The sequence below is a fragment of the Pygocentrus nattereri genome, chromosome 20 (assembly GCF_015220715.1).
Source record: "Pygocentrus nattereri isolate fPygNat1 chromosome 20, fPygNat1.pri, whole genome shotgun sequence".
Taxonomy (NCBI): Eukaryota; Metazoa; Chordata; class Actinopteri; order Characiformes; family Serrasalmidae; genus Pygocentrus; species Pygocentrus nattereri.
In genome coordinates this window covers 18,241,246-18,263,549 of record NC_051230.1, presented here as the reverse complement: position 1 = coordinate 18,263,549, position 22,304 = coordinate 18,241,246, and the positions used below count along the sequence as shown (strand labels likewise).

The 22,304-nt window shown below is 38.4% G+C and overlaps 1 protein-coding gene across 2 annotated transcripts in view; it reads right to left on the bottom strand.

The window, feature by feature from the left end:
* si:dkey-40c11.2 (drebrin-like protein A) overlaps positions 1-22,304 on the bottom strand; it is a 76,012-nt gene that overhangs the window by 19,521 nt on the left and 34,187 nt on the right. For both annotated transcript variants that reach the window (XM_017695543.2, XM_017695544.2), the window contains exons 2-4: positions 12,972-13,027; positions 11,310-11,422; positions 7,306-7,380 (exon numbers count right to left, since the gene is read on the bottom strand). In XM_017695543.2, the coding sequence (XP_017551032.1) occupies positions 7,306-7,380; positions 11,310-11,422; positions 12,972-13,027 (244 nt within the window). The remainder of the gene's footprint in view (positions 1-7,305; positions 7,381-11,309; positions 11,423-12,971; positions 13,028-22,304) is intronic.

Genomic DNA, 22,304 nt, shown 5'->3' with positions numbered 1-22,304 from the left:
TTTGAAAGACGTTTAGAAAAACTGTCACAAACCTGGCCATTGTGGCCTAATTAAACTTTAGTAAATCAAGAAGTACGTGTAAACTCCCACATGTGTAATATCTCCACCCACTTTTTGTGCAGTCCTTCCATGTTTGGCAAGACCCTCCCACAAATGCATACGCAGGAGGAAGAGTAAGCACATGGCCCAAAAACCACACGTTTAGGCCTGTGTGCCAGTTTTATACACAACTGGCAGAATGCATCTGATTTCCACATTAAACTAAAGCAAAAGGCTTAGTACATCTGGTCCACAGCCTTTACACAGTGTGGTTGTGCCTCATGTATCGATGCCCATGAAAAGCCTTCTCATCATCTTAAAGGGGCCAAGCATCAAAAAGTAAAAATAAACATAGGGCCCTAATTTGGGAATATATGCCTATTGCAGAATGTTTGTAACCAAGCCTGGCCACTTGTTGAAAAACATATAAAAATCTTCACAGATGCCCATCCCTTCATTGGAAAATTCTAAGATTTATGGTGGGCAATGGTAAAACATAACCCTGCCCACTTTTAAGAGACAGAAATGAGGCTGTATCCTTGATTCACACTGGTTGATAGCTGCTGCCCCTGTTCACATGAACCCCTGGCATCCACCACACCTCTTGGCTTCAGCAGACTCTATCCAGCACTGCCAAGAACAATAAAAAGCCCAAGCAAGTGCCATAAGTTTCTAGTAATCATCTATTAATTCCAGTTACTGCTCCAAACAATGCAGACAGCCATGACCTCACCCTCAAACCCTGCGCAATAAAACCAGGCTTTATTCTGGAGGCAGCAAAAAGGTGACACTGTGAGAGCAGATAACAGGAAGTAGGGTGGAGGGACCTGGCAGATGTTCATGCATGAGAAATATGCTACATACTGAAGGCTGAGTCAGGCACACTTGCAGGACTGGACAGTGTCACGAGTCATATGTGAGTTCTGAGCTAATGCTGAGCAGATCCCACAGTAAGACATGGTATCACTTTGCACTGGAATGTTAAGTCTAGAAACGGGCTTCTTAAGGTGTCATGCGAGACCAGGTTGGTCTGGTGAGATGTTGCTTCTAAACAGCTGGCATTCACAAGGGGTGCTGCTTGGATATGTTCAATAGTTCAGCTTCTCCTATACTTTAGAACATTTTTCAACCTATACTTGAAATGAAAGAACCCAATCCCAGTCCTGGTGATCTACTGCCCTAGTGAGTTTAGTTCTAATCTTAATTTAACACACCTGACACAGTTAATCAGTGTCTTCAGGAGCATTTGAATAGAGCCAGGTGTGTTGGAACTAAACTCTCCAGGGCAGGAGATCACCAAGGCAGGAATTGGGCATCTTAGTTTATGTCTCTCTGTCCATAAGACAGAGAGACATAAAACACGCACAACGGCCAAGAAAGAAGCTAAGTTCAAGCCGAGTTTCTAAGGTACATACAAGTAATGTATGATCTGATAACTAGCTTTGTCTAGTTTCCTCCCTTTCAACATCTCCACCTGTTTTGCTTTGGGAGCTAGTAACACTAAAGTTCTGCTGGTCACTTGCAAAGCGATTGAGCCAAGTCTAGGCCTAGTTTGTGGTGTACCTGCTGCTTTTGATATCTGCCTATTCATTTTCTTCTTATGAACAGGCTGCTTTATATTAACCAGTTTGCCTGGACTGTGTATTAACTTAATATGATCAACAAATTCATCCAGTCTCCATGATTACTGTGAGACAAACTGTGAAACAGTGGGGGCAAACAGAACATATTTTTTTGTGAAATGCTCTACGAATGACCATATTTTAGTTTCACACTAAGATTCAATATATTGGATGGCAAGAGTCATATCATAGACTTTAGCCCAGCACATTAATCAGATTGCAATATCCCCAATACAAACACGCACACTCATACAAACACTGGGATGGGATTTTACTAAGGAGGGGGTGATGAAGGGTTCCACTGCATATATTTCACTGCTTGTCAGAAAAGAGGGAGTGAGAAAAGAGAACGGATGACATTCTTCACATGCCTCTGTAGCTGACCGGGTGATGCCTTTATAAGGCAATAAGAATACTAGGGACCTTGTGTGTGTTCGATAAACTCATAAAACTCCTCTCTGTGATTATGGAAATGCTAGGCAAACATCGTCTGGGTGCAGAAGCCATGGGAGACCATAGACTGTGCAAACACTCTCACGACACACTCACAGCTTGTCTAACGCAGCTCTGAAATGAGGAATTTACTCAGCGTCTCAAAATGCGGAGGAAGTCAACAGTGCGACCAATAAACAGCTTTTTGTAAGCCAGGTTAAGAGTGGGTACAAGATGGGCCACCTATACATACAAATTTTTGCTGGTTTGAAGGATAGTTAATTAAACCGCAAGGCAATAAATGAAAAGATTTGTACTCACACTTACAGCATGCCTCCAGGCAAGTCCAAGAGCCATGCATGATACACAAAGGACAATGACAGTGGGCCAAGACAGAAGTAAAGACTAAGCTGAATTTAACAATTAAACAAAGACTTTCTAAAACAAATACAGTAGTAACTTCAGGCTTCACCAAGCTTCGTTATGATCTAATTTAAGACTATGATCTTGCAAATGTTGGAAGGTATCAAATCACTGAAAGGCAGTGTGTATCATAGGGTCATCAAGGGCTGGATCATGTCTGGGTATACTTTGGCTGGATTCCATTTCCACATGGCAGAGGCATTTCTGCAAATGGAACTGTATACAGATAACAAAAATGCATTGTGTTTACACTTGTTTTAAATGTGGTAGAGATCCGTCTCCGGCCCTGCAAATGCGGTTTGCATGATCTGACCATAATGCGATCGCAATGCGGCCTCTTTAAAATGCAGGAGTGTATTTGTTTGTGCTGTGTCTGTCAGTGGCACTGCTCAATGGCACAGCTCAACAATAGAGCAGAGAGAAGAGGAAAAGACTGCTTTAGCTTTGCCTGGCACCAAGTAACAAACATGCACACCACACATATAGACAGAGGAAGGAAACCAACTGCAAGTCAGAAACATTGGCTAACAATAGAAAGTGTGATTGTGTTCTTGTGGCAAAACACCTCTCAAAAGTGTCTTAACCAATAGCTAAAAGTGCTTTAGAAACGGAGAGCCAGGGCTTTTTCTGGAGCATGCAGATGGCCAGGAGCATACTTATTTTGCATCTTGACTTGCTTAAAAACGCAGTTTGCCTTTCTTTCCAGACCATTCAAATACAGTCAAAGTATTTACCTTCCATGTACTATAACCTGAACTTGATAAATTAGTTTGAATATAATGGGCTCTATCTATTCACATCAGTTTTGTCAAGGTGTTGGGAAACTGTTTGAAGGCATTGGTTGATGAATTATGTTGGAATTAAAAGTGGAATTATAAGTGGAATTTATACTCAATTTGATAACTTGAGAGGGTTTTTTTTTTTTCTTTTGTCAGTCTGATTTGATGACCACTGCCATTGTCATCAATCATAGAATTTATCAAGCAACATCATTAGGACTGTGGTTATTTATTTTGTCTCTAGTTGGTGGTGGTGGCCAGATTCAGATAGATTTTTGTTGGTCCACAGTTGAGCTGAGACAGAATTTTGTCAGGCTATGGTCAACATGGACAAAAATCTGTCAGACTAGAGATGCTTTGGGACAGAATTTTGTTGGGCTACACTCTTATGAATAAATGAAATGGTTCTGAGCAAAGCCTTTAATTGCTATCGAACCTTAAAATTATGTTGAGGTTCTTTAAACTTTAAAAAAGGTTTTTCATACACATGCACACACCCACATACACCTCATTTACAAAAATGTACTTTTAAAGAACCATCTTTTGAAAGGTTCTTTACGGAACCAAATGCAGTTCTTCATATGGAATCATTTCAAAGAAGCCTGGCACCTTTTAAGGGGGAATTTTAGAGGTAAACAAGTCATTCTTAAAGGTTTTACATGGAGTGCTCTGTTCTAAAGAACCTTTCCAGAATTGTTGTTGATTTTGGCCTAAAATATTGTTTTTTCAAAAATATATTCATGGTGGAGAGGTACATGTAGGGTGTTGTGAGGCAAAACAGTGCCACAAAAAAACTTTTTTTTGATTACCTACTAATTTACAATTATCTGTATTACATACATGAGATCAGAAGAGGTGTATGTTTACTGGTCATTTTGGACAGTAAATAATATGGTGTTCCAGACATAGGTGGTTCCTATCACCTTCTGTGTAATGAGTCAGTAAGTTTCCTTACAATGCACTATAAACAACTGAATTATGCAAAAATGGAGGAATTCTGCTTTAAGAGCATACAGTCAAATACAGACAGAATTTTGTCATGTTCCAAGTCGTGTTTGGACAAGTTTTGTTAGGTTACCATTGGGTTTGGACAGGATTTTGTAGTGCTACACTGGGATTTGGGTAGAGTTTATGTTGCAGATGCAATTTGGGAGGAATTTTTTTGGGCTGCAGTGGTATTTGGGTGGAACTTTGTCAGTGCTAAAGTCAGGTTCTGACAGAATAATGTTGGGCTACAGTCAGACTGACAATTCAAGTTCAGACTAGAATTTAATGCCTGCTTGAAGCTCTAACTGCATTTCGGCTGTTCAAACCCAGACTTTCCCAAATGGTTCTGTAGAAACAGATGAAGCCTCTTAATAGCACGCTAAACAAGTCCATACCAGATGACCTAATCTTTTTTGCATGTTCTTCACAGTGTTAAACCAATCCCAAATAAATAAAATCTCACACACACACACCTGCATGCTTATACACGAAGCAAACTTGTTAGAACGAATATATGCCAACACAAAATGGCTATATTGAATGTCACAGATCCATCACTCTTTCCACCCTCTTATCCAGATGAATAGTCATTTCATCCCAATGGCAGATGAGAGCACGCTACACAATGACTTCACTATTATTTCATGTCTCCTACTTCCCTCCTTCTTTCACTGCAACGTTGGCGGCACTTTTGTTCTACAGCCGTAGGCTTGTGCCATCTGCATTATGCTCAACATAATACAAGTTTCCATCCAATCCAGTGGCTCCAAGCAAGAACAAGGCCCATATACACTGAATGTACTTGATCCAACTGTGTACATAATTCCCACGTTAATAGAATGTTGCATCAAAAGTGAAATACAAAGTGGTGCTAATGTGATATACAGCACTGTGTAGGAGTCAGAGACCACACATCATTTATTTAATTTCCTGTCTAAATGGCCATTACTTACAAGGTATTCATTTTTCAGGAGATATTTTTAAGGAGATAAAGGACAATCCACTTCCATAAGGAAGAAGAAAGTCAAAATAATTGAAAAACAGGAGTTTTCAAAAAACGATTAAAAGATACAGAGAAAATGAAACTCCTAACAATAGAGCAAGACCTGGCAGACCACCAAACTCAAGCTTTACTTTCAGATCCACAGGTGTTTCAGTCCATCCTGCCACAACTCAAGACAACTCAACGCTGTGGGTTTGAAAGGATGTGTAGCTACAAGATGCCATTACTGAAAACAGGAAATTACTGCACTGGAAGTATTTCCCTGCAGATTTCCTTGAAAAACTGAAAGCAATTCTCTCAAAAAGAATGGAAGCTGTAATAAAGGCAAAGGATGGTCACAATAACAAAAAAAAATCTATATATAGTTGTTGAGGCTTTGTGTAAATATCTGTTAAATGATTATCTGTTATCCATTATCTGTTTTTTCCTGATGCTGAACAATTAATAACTTAATGTCTGTTTTTACTGGAAATTAAATGACTGATGGCTGATCTCTGACTTTTGCACAGCAACGTAATGAGGAATGTACACATTTGAAATAAGTAAATTTAGTGCATTTATTTTGTCAGTTCAGGATGAGCTGGTGTGTGTGTGCATGTGAGTGCACATCTTCCTGCTCTCTTGCATCGTCTCTGGCTTTTGTATTCACAAGTGCAGCATCAAGACTGTAATTATTCATTTATAGAGAAGAAAGCAAAAGGAAAAGAAAGCCAACAGAGAGACAGAGAACATTCCACAAGGATACAAACACAGGATGTATATGAGAGAGAGAGAGAGAGAGAGAGAGAGAGAGAGAGAGAGAGAGATTATTGCTCCCTTACTCATGCTTGCCCTGAATACTTCCAAATGCTGAAAGTGCAATGAGCTCAAGCTGGCTCTGTGAGGGAATTGATGGGGGATCCAAGTACCCACACTGCAGTTATGCAAACACAGACCTCACTTACTGTTAGAGAACTAAACCTTAAAGTATGTTTCCTGGCATTGCAGTGATAGCTCAGCGAAAAATCTAATTTACACAAAGCTTTCCACTTTTCCCAAAAGTTAGTTATTCAGCCAAGACATGTTTGCTCCTTTAGTTTTGTGCTTGACTTATGAGGTCAACGCAAGTAACAGAAGCTTATACCCCACTAGTCAATATCATGCAGAGTACTTGTTGGGAATTCCACCAATTTTTCAAAATTTCTGCATAAATAAATGATTAAGATGTGAACAAAGTCATTCAGAGTGGCTGCTCCCTTCCAGAGAAACTTAGAGTCAGAATTGTTCACAGTGGTGGTGATAGAAACCAGACGTCTGAACAGTTTAATGCCTCACGAAGCTCCCTTACAGAAAGTTATTACAAAAAAAAAAAAGTTAAGTATGTGTTTTGATAAGGTTTTGGCAAAGTTTTAAAGTAGATTTATGGTCGAGGGAAACATGCACATCAAAACAGTCCCAAAGAAAACTTGTTTTTCAGATCCACAATACATTACATAAAAACTAGAAAATTACTTAAGAACTCACAAGACACATGTCCACTGGTCAATTTGGGTAGTAAATAAAATAGCTGTATTTGTGTTGTAGACACCTGGTTCCTATCACCACCACTGTACAAGAATTTGAGTTGGTAAGTTTCTCTCCAGAACCACTGAATACTAATGAAATGTTTAAATATCAGTGGAATTCCCCTTTGAATCATCTTGCTAGCCACAAAGCAGGTTGTTATTAAATATTATCAGATAGACTCGCTAATATGGTTGCTGACACTTTATAACATGCTATCTATAAAATGGACAGAGGTATGTCACATAGTTAGAAAGCTCAAGTCTGGTTTTAGGTTAGTGTGCAATGATTAAGATAAGCAGTTACTGAGGTATCACTTTAAAGAAGGACAGAAAGATGATGCAAATGTGTGAAATGCTTTTTATGTTAAGTAACTGGGCGACAGAAGCAGAGAATTTTCTGACAGAGAGAAAGAGTGAGAGAGAGAAAGGGAGGGAAAGAAAAAGAGAAACAGATAAGAAGAATGTGAGTTGGTTACCTTGAAGAAGTTTTTGACTGCTGATACATGGCTTGCACATTCCGTCTGTCGAAACTCATCCACATTCTCTCCAACCTGCCAAATTGGAGAAAACCATGGTTGAACTGAGTATTTAATTAGAAATAAACTTACCAATTCATGTTACTACATGACAGTTTTAATAAATCACAGGAATTAAAGATCAGTAAAGAAGATTTTTCTGTTCTGCATAATTAAATGTTAAGTGAGACTTTAAAAGTAATTTGGAGTGGTTTGATATGAGATGCTCTGTTCTAGAGACAATTACCGAGTCAGATTTGTTCACAGCAGTAGTGACATGAACCAGAAGTCTGATATATCAAACTCCCTCACAGCAACCTATTATATGAAATAGTTCCAAATACACTGCTTGATGTTTAAGACATTACATGGAGGACATTGTAATTCAAAATAGAACCAAAACAAAAGGTATTTTTCCTGTCTGACAGTGTTATCTTTATTAAAATTACATATATAAATTCAAAAGTGTGTAGGTTCACTGGTCATTCTAGACAGTAAATAAAATGGCTATATTTGTCCTGTAGCTGTTGCAACTCCTGGTTCCTATTACCACCACTGTAAAGAAGTCTAGGTACGTTTCTCTACAATGAACCATTTTATACCACTCTGAATGACTTTGTTTCCATCTAAACCACTGAATTATGCAGAACTTTTAAACTTTCTTTTCATTTCTGTTCCTGTAGAGGTCAGTTAATGGATTACGTTATTGGAACACACCTTTATATGTTAGTAATTCAGCATATAGAACTGAATAAATATCACTGCATGTTCACAAGCATCCCAGACTTGCTGCATTACATAGTACAGATGATGTCAAATAACTGTTTTCAACCAAAATCTCATCAGTCAGCACTAAATCTGTCAGCTTCATCACATATTCACATTCATCAGATATAATAATTCACTTTTTCCCCTTTTATTAGGGTTATAACTACTTATTAATGATTAATGAAGTGTTTATGACCTAATAAATAACCTTAAACAAACTATCTTTAAAATGCTTTATAAAGGCAGTCTGAATTTAAAGTGGTACCGAATTTTGTTGTGCTTGGGTCAGTTTCACAGTCAAAACATAATTATGTGGTTCGGTTTGGGGGGGTGGGGTGGTGGTGAGGGGGGGGGGGGGGGTGTTCAGACAGAATTCTGTCAGGTTTGGATGCTGTGGGTCGTGCTTGAACAGAAAGTTCTGAGGCTGTATCAGGTTCAGACCAAAATCTGAGGCCCAATTAAAGCTCTACTGTGTTTGTATGAGCTCATCTGGCACATGAGAAGTTTCTAATTGTGCTGTGAACAGGTCACCAAAGCCACTCCTCCTTCTTCTCTGCATCGGCTGACTGGCTACAGATGCCACCTCTGACCTCAAACACAACATTCCAGCCTTGTCGTCTTGGCAACCAGTGCTGGGGAGGTTAGTGGGAAGTTTCCCAGCATGCTTTTCTCTGCATGGATTTGAGCTCCTTCGGTTACGAGTTTGTCTGGGGGTCAAAGCCCTTTTGTGGGATGAAGCCATTGACACATCTCATCAACAGGAGCCTCACATACATCCCTCCTCAAAAACGGCCTTTTCAAAGACCTTCTGCCCTGGCACCAACCAATGAGGAGCCACCTTAAGCTCACGCCCCAAAGAAGCAACCAGTGGAAGCAGACCATCAAAGGTTTCACATCCAGGGAAAAGAAGCCAAAGTGACCTCATTCAAATGTACATGTTGAAAGGAGGCTATAATGGTGATGAATAATGCCTTCACTATTTAAAGCGTTAATGGAAGCCAGAAAAGCTACTTCCAAATGTAGTTTCAGGCAAGAGCACCTTTTTCCAGTTCAACTGCAGATTTGGCTGTAGGGCTGCCATTATTGATTAGTAATCAAGTAATCTACTGATTATTTGATTATTAATAGAGTAATCAAAAGGCCAAAATTAAAAAGAGGCCATAACTGTACAAAACTACAGATAAATATACGTATAATGGACAAAAAAACTGTTCATTTATAATATATTAAAAACCACACATGATAGAGATATTATGGACTTAAACAAATGGGTAAACAACATGTGTATTTTTACAATGTGTTTTGAAGCAAAAATAAAGGTCTTCTATAGTAACACCACAATTTGAAAAAACACGTTCCAAACATATTGGTGCCCTCTATTATTAATATTTTCCAATGGAAAGAATAACAGCATTAAGCTGTAACGTAAAGCTTAATGAGGTTGGAGAGCACTTATTGAGGGATCTTGGACCACTCCTCCATGCTCTCCATGCACAACACTTCCAGTTCCTTGATACTCTTGAGTCTTCGTTTGTGGGCTGCCCTCTTCAATACATACCACAGTTTTTAAACTGGGTTAAAATCAAGAGACTCATAGATAATTGAAAAACTCTGATTTTGTGTTCCTGCAACCATTTCTAGATAGATTTTTTTGTTTGTTTGGGGTCATTATCTTGCTGAAAGGTCCACTGATGTCCAAGTTTCTGCCTTCTGGCTAAAATGTGCTGGTATTTTATGGAATAAATTATATTAATTGATTTTCACAACAGACCTTGGGTCACTAGCAGCAAAACAACCGCAAAGCATCAGTGATACACCACCATATTTGACATTGGCTATCAGGTGCTATTCAGTGTATGCATGTCCCTTTTTGGAGTAAATGACCAAAAAGTTATTTTTGTCTCATCTGATCATATCAGACAATTTAATTTAGTTCCAGTGACATTTTGCAAAGTTTAGGGGCTGCATTGTGTGGTTTGCTCTTCAGAGAGGAACTCTCTGCTCATGGAAGTGACGTATGACAGTGGATTTTAAAATCTGAGAACATCAATATTCCACTACACTCTGCATTTCTGAAACTGTGATTGTTTTTGCCTCTCTTACCATCGTCACCCAACCTGGGGCAGTATGATCATGCATCCTCTTCTTTGTTAATTTCCAACTTTTTATTTCAACAGAATCATTTTGTTATAATCAATTTCTAATTTGTGTATTAATTTTTCCCCATATGTTTTTAAAGGACACACTGTTCTTAAAGTAAAACGACACCCTTGTCAGATGATTTTTATTAGATGAATAGTACACAATTTCTCCAAACCTTTTTGAGGAACATGTGAATCAAATGTAATATTTATTTTACATGATTGTTTTTGCCAGATTTTGAGAGGGTGCCAATAATTCTGGAGTTGAATGTATATCCTATAGCAGTGCTGCAGTAGTCTCCAGAGATTTTCTGGTTTAAAAACTAGGAAAGCCCCCCTTCTGATGAGGTATCTTGAATGTGGGAGGAACAACAAGCCCTGTTTGTATTATTGTGTGAGAACAGTGATGGAATAAAACACAGAAAAATAACAAAATTTAGAATTTTGTCAAACTGATGAGGCTGAAGGATGCCATGCTGCACTGAAGAATACTACACATCATGACAAGCTGTATATAAAGGCTAAATTTAGGCCACAATGCCTCTTTAAAGGAATGGTTTGGCCAAAGATTTACACAGTTTACTCCCTTACCCCAAACAGTCCATCAGCCAAGGCATGTTTGGTGTCTGAAGTTTGCTTTTTCAGTTTTGCATTATGGCTACGAGGCTAATGTAGCTAACAAGTAATGGAAGTCTATGTCATCCAAAATCATTTTGGTGATACACACTTTGTATTAATTGTATTACTCTGATCCCAAACATGGCCTGGCTGATTAACTACAATTTGGGTAAGGGGAAGAGGTCTCAGTCTGATGATGCCAAAGGGAACAACAGGCACACACAATCTATGTAACTGTAATCATGGAAATTTTCAAGTAATCACTACCAGTGATGAGCTAAATTTTATTGTCTATTTTTTAATTGCGTAAGTGAGTTAATCGCTACAGACGTATTGGGGCTGTTTGAGCTGAAGCTCCAGCCAACAGATCTGGGACTCGCTGAAGGAATGTTTTATTAATTTGTATCATCCAGAATCATTCTGGTTTCATCAGCTTACCCAACAGATCATGACTATCCGTGGCTGCCCCGATTCTGCCGGGCTCACCCTGCAAAGTCCATACATGGGTTTGGCATTGTGAAACTTCTTGGTCAATTCTGGCAACCCTCCGGCTACAGAGGGAAGGAGAGAAAGAGGAAGAGACAGAGGAAAAAGAATGGGGAGTAGAGACAGAGAAGTGAGGACAGGAATGAGGAGACAGATTACAAATTCATCCCTGTGAAATAATGACCACAACAAAGAGCTTCATTTGAAAACAAATCTTTCATTGAGACTTGCATGATTTCACAAGATTAGCATCTCAGCCATGTAAATTCACTGCCGTACAACTGCAGCTAAAAGAATCGTTCTGTATTCTGGTTACTTCTACTCAGTGACAAGTACTCAAGTAAAAGTGTGATCCATTTTTACTTTCCTGAGTACTTTGAAATGTTATGATGTGTCCTACATTTGTAAAGAAAGTAGGACTGAATATGATTTTAAGAATTCATTGTGATTAATTGCGTTGCTTTGTGTAGTCACTTTACTGATGCTTTTAATAGTTTTCTGCTTGCTGATTTATCTATAGTTCTCCTGAAAAAGTCGTCCTCCAGTTCTAATGTTCAAGATTCAAGAGTTTTATTGCCATATGCACAGCAGAAACAGGCAGTTACACTGTACAATGAATTTCGCACTCTGCTGTTCCTCCATTCACCAAATATAATCTTAATATAATCTTAGAATTAAAAAAAAAAGAAAAAATTGATATAATAACAATATAAGAATAACACTAAAAACAATAGTAAAATAACAGTGAAAAGAACAGTTATGTGGAAAGTTGAAAAAAATTAAAGTTACATGTACGTATATAATGTTACTGATATTACTACTATTGTCTTAGTCAGCACTGAGTTGGGCTTACATGAGGCTCAACATCCTTCAGTGATAAACAAATTCATTATAGTAGTAACTCATATATAACTCATTTATATCAAGCTAGCTTTTAAAAGCTGTATTTGACTGACAGGGCTACAGTTGTGGAGTCATGGCAAGAGCCCACTAACAGCTAAGCTCAGACTATTAAACAGTTTCGAGGGCCAAATTATGAAAATCTGTTAACCATGTTAAAACATGTGGCATTAATCATTTATTACGTTATGTTTTAATCATGACACCACCGGTGCTTTTTCACTTACATTTCATTCATTAACATTGTTCTTTTCTTTAGTTTCATTTAATTCTGTTACATTGCTGACAGCATCTCTAGTGATTAGTGATTGGTCACACATGCAGATGCTGTATGTAATAAAAGTTCTGCTGCAGTTCTACAAATTAGTCAGCATGTACAGAGATTTTTGACTTGCAACCTTTTTACTTTGCTGCAAGTTGTTTCTGGAACGGTACTTTTACTTTGTTTTGCTGTTTTTCTTTTTTGTAAAACCATTTCATCAGACTGATCCGACAAAGCACATTTATCATTTTATCTTTTATTTTTTACAATATAAATAGAAACTGTGTACTAAATGTTGCAGAAAAAAGGCCTCATTTAAGTGTTCTCTGCAGAGAACTTATTTCCACAAAGAAAACAAAACGTAATTTAACTAGGAGTGCTCAAACTTTTGTATACAACTGTACTTATTTCTACTTTGGTTTCAACATTCAGCTTCAAATTAGTCATCTTACCACCAGAATCAGACAGCTTCAGGTTGTTGGTGACTCCATCATATGTGAACAACGCCCTGCAGATGAAGAAAACAGTATGTTTTAAATTTACAGCAAAGTCAGGCACCACATATTAATTATAAAGAGTGTCACAAGTTTTGTTTAGTTATAAAGACCACACATTCATCATCATGAAGCTCCCTGAGTATTATATAGAGAAGTCATTTAGGTGTAAATTATTACTAACAACAGGTGGCTGGTGATAAAGCAACCCTAGAAACACAGTTAATATCAACAGGAACTTCAGTCTGGTAAGCATCACGGACTCTCCATGAAAGTAATGGTCCAGCAAGCATAACTAATGCCCCATCCTCGCTAACGTCAGCCCTCTGGAATGCACCGAGTGGGCAGGCAGCTGTGAAGACCATATGCTTCCACATACACCCAACACACTATCCTCAAAGTCTCTGACTGCTCCACACATTTGGCATTTTATCATGCATACCTGGGGTTAACCCCAACAAAACATCCATGCCCCATGCAGTAATGGATGTACCAAATGTTCTCAAAGGTGAACCCAGAAGAGCTTTACGCTTCCTGATTCTATAGTATCTCACAGAAGTAAGATACCCAAAGCACCAAATTTAACAGCCCTGCTCCACATTCACACCTGGAACCTTGTAACTCTAACAGGTCACATGACACCAGGGGGGAGCAATGACACAATTGGGCACAATTGGGCACAATTTGGACATGTTCACTGTGAGGTGTACTCACTTGTGTAGCCAGCTATTTAGACATTAATGGCTGTGTGTTGAGTTATTTTCAGAGGACAGTAAATCTATACTGCTATACAAGCTGTACACTGGCTACTTTAAGTTATCCAAGTTTCATTTCTATAGCGTTGTTCCATGAAAAGATATAATAAAATATTTGCAGAAATGTGAGAGGTGTGCTCACCTTTGTGAGATACTATATGTCTGACATTCTGTTATCTACCAAAATGCTGGAAAGTATGTCACGTAGATAAAAACCAATAATAGAATAGAACCAATAATAGAATATCAACAGTGTATCATACAATATCAGAAACCACATAAATAAGTCAGTTTTAGATTAATTCACAACTCTTGAGGCTCTTCACAGCTACTTTAGGTTTGGTTGATCAACTACATTGAGGGTAAAGAGAATCTTTAGAAAATGACATTTTTGCAAACCATAACTTCAAAATAAAGGGCCCACAACAGCATCTAACCTGTGTGGATTGCAGCTAGGTCTCAACTTACAGTCTTTTGGGCAGTATTAGTGAGGACATGTGACGGGTTCGGTTCAGAGCTCGTACCTTCATGTGCTCTAAGGCTCCCAGCACTAATAAACTCACATAACTATAGTGTCTGGAATCCAACCCTCACCTCCCCTCCAAAAAAAGATTAGGGCTGTCAAACCAGTAAAATATTATAATGCAATTAAACACATTGTTTTTGTAGTTAATCAGGATTAATCACACTGTATTGAGGTTTGCAATTAAATCACGACTAACTCCACTAAATAATGTGATTATTCGCAATTAACTACATACAACAATGTGATTAATCATGATTTTGTGCAGTTAATCACAAATTATTGCATTATTCAGTACAGTTAATAAGGATGTAAAGAATTTTTTTCCCTCAATTTAAAAAGCAGTGTATTTTACTAAAGCTAATGAAAATGGGCTTCAATACTCCCAATGATTCATTATATTCAATGTGTGAATGCAGAGGTTACATGAACAAGATGAATATTATATGATTTTACAAAGAGTGACCACAGTTTCCACTTCTCATCACCAGTGTCTACTGGGAGCAACAGCGAGTCCACTTATGATATATATCACAGATACATACAGTCAGTGGTTCCAAATCTTCCACAATTGTAGCCTCTCACTCTCATTCTTGTTCATACAGCTCATGTATTCATGTTACAGTATAGACTCACAAGTGAAACTGAAGCTTTTGGCTTCAGGCTGCACTAACACAGATGGTTCAAAGGCTCCATCATTTTTTCTTATTTTGTGGCCCTTATAAACACGTTAACTTTGGCACCACTAAAACATTAAAAAATATATATATTCTAGGATATTGGTCTACAACCCTGGTCCCAGAGTTTCAACCTCTATCTACATCCCAAATCCTGTGTGCTTCTCCTTTTTTCAAAGTAACACTGTCTTCTCTTTTGAAAGCAATAGGTAAGAAGGAAGATTTTTAAAGGAATCTGAGACAATTTCTCTGTACAAATTCTCTCCAGATCCTTCAAAATCATTAGTCATTGTTTGTGGACTCAATTCTTCAGCTTTCAGGTTTCAATGGGGTTTAGATCATGAGACTGTGACAGCCATTGCAAAGCTTAGAAAAACTACTTTTGTGTGAATTAGGATGTTTCGATTATTGTCTTGCTAGAAGATCTAATCACAACGCAGTGTTAGTTTCCTCATAGAGGTGGACAGATAATTATCTAAGAATGTTCTTGTATTTTAAGAAGTTTATGGAGTAATGTATCCCAACAAGACTGTCTATTCCAAAAGAACTCGAGCATCAAAGGTCCACAACCACACTTTACAGGGACTGGGTTGTTTTCTACAAGAAACCAAACCAACCTGTTTTTGTTTCCATCAATGTTTTTGGTAACCCAATAATTTGTCTGCATTAAATGGCAACTAATTGTAGTTCCGAAGACCCCAGCACTGTTCTTGGAGAGCATTTTGCCTCTTGAAACATCCTCCCTAGGCTATTCACATCCTTTTCCAGGAAACCTTCTGTTTGAACTTTCTTAATTATTGCCCTGGAGTGAAGACGAATACTTTCAGACATGAAACTGTTTTTTTTTTTTTTTTGTTTTTTTTTTTAGCCCTTACCTGATTTATGAAGGTCAATAGCTCTTTGTCTTTGTCTTTTTTCAACATTTTAATTACATTTACAATCTGCTGCTAAAAAAGAGACAGAGAAGAGCAGAAGATGACATGGCCAGTACGAGAATATAAAGTACAGTGTTGCTCTAAGCCAAACCACCTTGGTTTACTCCCCATAGCTTATGTATGTGTTTCTTTGGGCAGTAGGTGGTAGTTAATGGGACAGAGTTTGTAAATCTCTTTTGGTTGGTTTTTGTTGGTTCTTCTATGGCATTCTCACCACTACTGTCTGGCACTGAAGAAGAGCCCAGATTGAATATACTGAACGAGAGTTAATCATTATGCTTGTGGTTTTTGCACTTTGCAAAGTTGAAATGTCAGGAAACTCCTTTATTTGTAGGGAAAAATGTTTCCTACTGGATCCAAAACAGACAAGTTCACACAAGTTTGGACAAGTGATCATCATCAATGAAAGCAAAAGTGTACTGTGATTTTTAATTCCGCTAAATCCTATCTCAATTTCTACATTTTATACGTTTATATATTGGCAAATACCTACAAATATGTACATGAAAAACTGGCACCAGTCCACCATTACTATATCAGTACATCCCAAATAACATCTCTAGACTTCTAAGAGTTAACAAGGATTTTTTTAAAAATGCTAGCGAATTTCGAGCACTAGCCCCAGAAAAACAACAACACGTGGCCAGAAGTGGGAGGAATGTGTCATATGTCATTTGGAATACATAATGACTGAACTAGAAACAAGCACACTGTCGCTGTTTTCCTATTGTCCACTAAACCTGTGATCACTGGAAGCCTTCCAGACTATGACCCCTGCAGCTGGCATAAAGCCTAGACACAAACAAGACCAACAGCCTAGAACACCACTCACTCTCACACACGGCCCACTCTACAAAGCACAGCAAACTGATCAGTTTGCAATTAGGCTGTAGTGGCACCATTGTTCTGGATCTGTCTGCTGGGACAGAAATAGAGGGGAGTGAGGATAATGAGTTAACATTAGGTGTCTGCTATTCCAGTGTGAGGCAGGTGGTAAACGGGGAATTCTAGCTGACTATTGTTTCTTTTACTCATCCTTTTAACGGTTATAAATTTCAACATCAATACAAATACCTTGATGTCAATCCCGAGTCTTAAGCAATACTTTTTAAATTCAGAACTTTCTTTCTGTTAGACCTCTGTAGGAGGTCATGATGCTGTATTTAGAGTCATATGACAGGAGTGTATAATCTTACCTGCACAGGGCTGGTGTGGCTGCAGGTTTTCAGTTCAACAAAGCAGTATATCACCTGAAGAGATGTATGAAGACTTAGACTAAGACTTCGACTATCTGATTAAACAAGCGGTGTCAGGTGTGCTCCAGCTTGTTTGGAGTGAAAACCTGTAGCCACAACGGCCCTTTGCAGATACGATTAGACACTCCTGCCATATGAGGAACTGTGGTTCTAAGCAGTTTTTCTCCATGGGGAAATGAATAATGTTTTCAAAGATGGCTGCTGTTGCCTCCTGTGGTGGACAAAAATGTTTCCAATTCACATTTGTCCTGTGTACATTTTCTCCCCAGTTGTCACTGGATCCTTTGAATTATGACGTTGCTTAGCAAAATATGAATAATGCTACATATGTGCTACAAGAAAGCTAACACTGAAGTGACATTGCATGAATACAATCTGCTATTAAGCTTTAACACTGTTATATAACAACACCAGCTATTTAAACTGTAGCCTAAAGCTGCCACAGCCTCTTAACCGTCACGTTAGACAAAGCTTGTTGGTTTGTGTGGAGTACTTTGGTGAGGTTGCCAGTTGTACGACGAGTCTAGGTCAGTGTTAGCTTACATGTAGCAGTGTTTGTATTTTGACCTTGTAATTCAGAGGATCTGACGATGTTGGGAGGAACAAGCAGCAATTTTGGAAAACACTTCATTTTTCCCATAAAGAAAAAGCTTTGTTCCTAATATGGGCCTGAATCACACCATCTGCAGAGTGACAACTCTAGAAGCCATTTAAAAAGCGGAAGTGGTTGTGGCTTAAACGAGAAATCAGCGTGAGGTGCTGAAAGAGTATTCACTTTGCTGAGCAGTAATGCTAATAAAATGCATATGCAATGTAATTTAGACAGCTAATCAGCATTCTAGATTTTTGGAAAAATCATGCCTATTGGCTCACAGAAAATAGTATTGAATGACTGGGCTAAACAATTTGGGGAAAATATCTAGTTGCAGTTTTTCTGACTAATATTCTGCCTGCGATTTAATTGGTGATTATTTTCTATAAATTTCTATAAAGATTTAGGCTTTTTTGGGCCGAGAAGACCAAATTATCCACTTTTCTGGCTTGAGGCTTGACCCTTGAATGTAGTGAGTCAGACTGCCAGTAAATTATGGTTGTGATAGCACAACACATGGAGCTTTGGTTGCCTCTGATTGGTCCAAGTCACCCACAGGCAGTTCAAAAGTTCTGTTTTATTAGGTTAAATTTTCTCACTTAAAACTTTGACAACGTTGTTGATAATGATGAAGTCAGAACTGCTGCACTTGTGATTTCTTTCAGCCTTAGACTCAGCAGTACTAATACAAAGATACTAAATTTTGATACCCAGCCCTACTTATTATGCTTGTGCATGCTATAAAGCCCAGCTCTGCTTAGAAGCCATTTACACTGGAGATTTCAAAAGTTCAAAAACTCTCAAAAATGCAACTTGTTAAGGCATTGAAATTCCATAATAAATGGTTATTTCAACACTTAGCAAGCACGATTAGCTGAATACTCTAAAATATTGTTATGACTTCAATAGTATAGAGCTGTTATAACACTAAACATGCAATATTAGCTAAAAGGCCACTCAGTTTAATCTCTTAGCATTTATCTAAATCCCTCCTGAGCTTTGGCCATATGATGGCTGGGGTCGGTGAACTCTAAATGCCTTGACTGGCAAGCAATCACTTTGAATAGAATGTCACATTTCGAGCATTAATATGAGCTGAGGTGCTGTTCCCATATACTAGGATATACTAGGCCTTAACACGTGCCCTGTGAAGACCAGCTAATTGCGCTTAAACCTTTGGTAAATCTGGACCTCATTCAAAGCATGCTGTTCTAACTAGGAGTCTGCCTGGGGGCTCCAGTGGTTCATCCAGGGGTCAGACAGAACAAGCCATGTTGTGATTCATGTACACTGACTTAGGCTACAGTAAAGGTTTCAATGACATTCTCAACGTCATGGTACGTTACTAAATTCATTAAGGTCTTTTGTGCAAGGACCACACACGTCCACAAACAGTGAGACTGTAAATGTGTACAAACAGCAGCATGCTCTCCACTCCAGCGCTTTCAGGCAAGTCTATTGTCTTGGTGATCGTGTACATGACGTTACCAAGGTTATGAAGACCTCATTTGAATGAACAGACAGAGTTGCGTTTGTTTACTCTTACATTCTTTTCAGGAATTTGCAACAATATAGCTTTTGAGAAGCTAATGGTAGAGCCAACAGTGAAATGTCTGGTGGGGGTTCTTTAGATGATACATTACGTCAGTGGTGTGAAACTCAACCAGTATGAGGGCCAAAAATAAAACATCTATTCAAATCTGTGGGACAAAGAAAAGAAGTTTTTAGTTCATTTTTAATTAATGCTATGCTATAACCTGAATTGGCTATTGTTTAGTTAATATTTAATATTTATTGTTTAGTTTATAATATTGCCCTGCGATGGACTGGCGACCTGTCCAGGGTGTATCCTGCCTTCCGCCCGAAGACTGCTGGGATAGGCTCCAGCACCCCCCCGCGACCCTGACGGAGAAGCGGCTTAGAAAATGGATGGATGGATGGATGGATAGTTAATATAGGCAGAAACATCAACAGTAAAATACACACATTAGTAGTAAACCTTAAAAAATGACATGGAAACACAAAATATTCAAAACATAAATGTCCCCAGGAGCTCTGTCTTTTAAGCCTACCTATTTGTTTGAACTTGACACTTGGCATCCTTTCTTTGCTGTGAGTTCATTAAGACTTGGGCTCAATTTCTGAGCTGCTGAGCTAAAGTTAAGTGTTTATATTGGCTGAAATGCAGCTAGTGTGTTTGGTGAGGTGACTGGTGTGGAACCCATCACAAGCACTGGCACACAATGCTAAATGAATGTCTTACAAACCTGATAGAGCTTGTTTTGATTGGAGGGTTTTGCTAACACCAAATGGGACCTTGCAGAGTACTGTAAACATTAACCACACAGAAACTGGAAAGAAAATGCAATATTTCCTTTGTGTGTTATATACTTAAAACAAAAGGTGTTTTCCATTGTTATAGTTAGGAACTCTGGAATTCCTCTGCAGACTGCTGAGAAATAGAAAGTGTTTTTCTGATTTCATACTTCATCAGGACACTTAAGATACATATAAAAGCTTAGAATTTTCTTCAGATGGTCTATTGCACTCCCAGCTTATTTCTTACTCCATAGGCTGTAGCTTTCACATTTAAACCTTGAGTAATTAGCATGTTAGCCAGTTAGTAATCTCTTGAGCTGCTTATTGAAGAAAAATCACTTTCATATATACAGTAAGTTTACCATGGACCTTTCTTGTCATGTACACCAAATTTGAGATAGATCCTGTATTCACTTTCCTACTCCAAACTGGGATGAGTCCAAGTAACCTACTTTATATTGACTTAATACTGTCTGGCTGGATGTGAGTTAATTTTACAGTAGGGAAAATGAAGAGCCTTTAAAAGATTACATATCCCACCATTCATATCAGTACTGATATAAAAGTGAGACAATGTGGTGCTTCCCAAAACATCCAACACCATCCACACTGTGACCCTGAAATTTGTTGAGAGGTTTTTACTCCACCCTCACCAGGGGAGCGAGCTGCATACTGAGAATCAGATACAGCTGTGAAGGCCTGCTGAGGCTGGGCGTTTCACAACACAGCAAGATGTCATTACCTCATCAGAGTTAAGCTGGAACGCATTGTATAGAACGCACACACATATGCACACTGCAGAGGGCTGACAGATGCCTCAGGGCTAGGATTGGGTTTCTCTAGACTTCGAGACCCTGTAAGTTTGAGAACACTTAAAGAGCAAAGAGTGGACAGAGATGGAGCAGAAAGCAATGGCATGTGTGTGTGTGTGCATATGTTATTAATATATGCATGATGAAGACCTGCATTTGTCTTCACTGAATGCCATCTCACTCCACTTTGCTTTGTACATGTGTGGTTTCTACTGCAGCAGTTCAGGGGTTTGATGCCCCTCAAGACTGGATTATGCTGCAGGTCTCTCAAGCTTTTACTGAGCTTAGCAAATCTGGTTTTAGTTACTATCCACCATTAAGTTGGAACTCTTCAAAGCTCAGCTTTCTTGTATCATTAGCTTTTAAAATGAATCATTTTAAATAACTTTCTTACAATTTGTAACTTTTCTAGCATATTGTTTTATTTCCCTTTATTTTCTTGTTTTATTACTTCACAAAAAGATAATAATGAATATTTCTATTTAATTTCTCCTACTGGTGATATGAAGAAACAGTATTTTGGAATGAAAGGCTATGTATGGTTTATGACTGTTCACTAAAGCCCATTTTAATTGTATGGCATTTTCTAAAGGCTGTAAATATTGTATTATAGGGTTTGATTTTGATAGAGATACCAAGTGTAGTATCATAATGCTATGCCAAACAAAACTATGACAAAAAAAATCAACATTGCTCACCAAATGTTTATTGGATAAAATACAGCTTCATTCAGAACCTTTAGCCTACTGTGTTTTGCACACAGAGGAAATAGACCTCCACATTTAACCCATCCGTGCAGTGAAACACCAACATACATGCACACTAGTGAACACACACACTAGGGGGCAGTGAGCACACTTGCCCGGAGCAGTGGGCAGCTCTATCCACGGCACCCAGGGAGCAATTGGGGGTTAAGCGCCTTGCTCAAGGGCACTTCAGTCACACACTGTCAGACGAGGGGATCGAACCGGTGACAAGGCTGGTTCCCTAACCTCCAGCCCACGTTGTATTTAAACTCTGTACTGCAGTACTATTCTTACGTACTCTTACATAGTTAAGTCTTGGTTGGAAACCAAAGGGTTAAACTCTTGAAGCAGTTAACAGAAGGTTATCCAATCAGGATAGGTTTTCTTTATGGTATCTAAATAGAGATAGAACAATGAGCTCTGCCATTGGTTAGTACTTCAAGAGCTCAACTGAGGGCCTAATGAGTAACATATTTAATCTAGACCAGCCAAAAAATGTTCATATAAATTGCTGTTAGCTTAGTTCTGTACACTACTGTAATCACATTAACATAAGCCCTCATTTTTGGCCACTCCTTCATTTTGCTGTATTGAAAAATGTGTCAAACTGAGACACCAATGTATTATATCATTTACATTTTTACATTACATGGGGATTCTTTACACTAGGGATGCA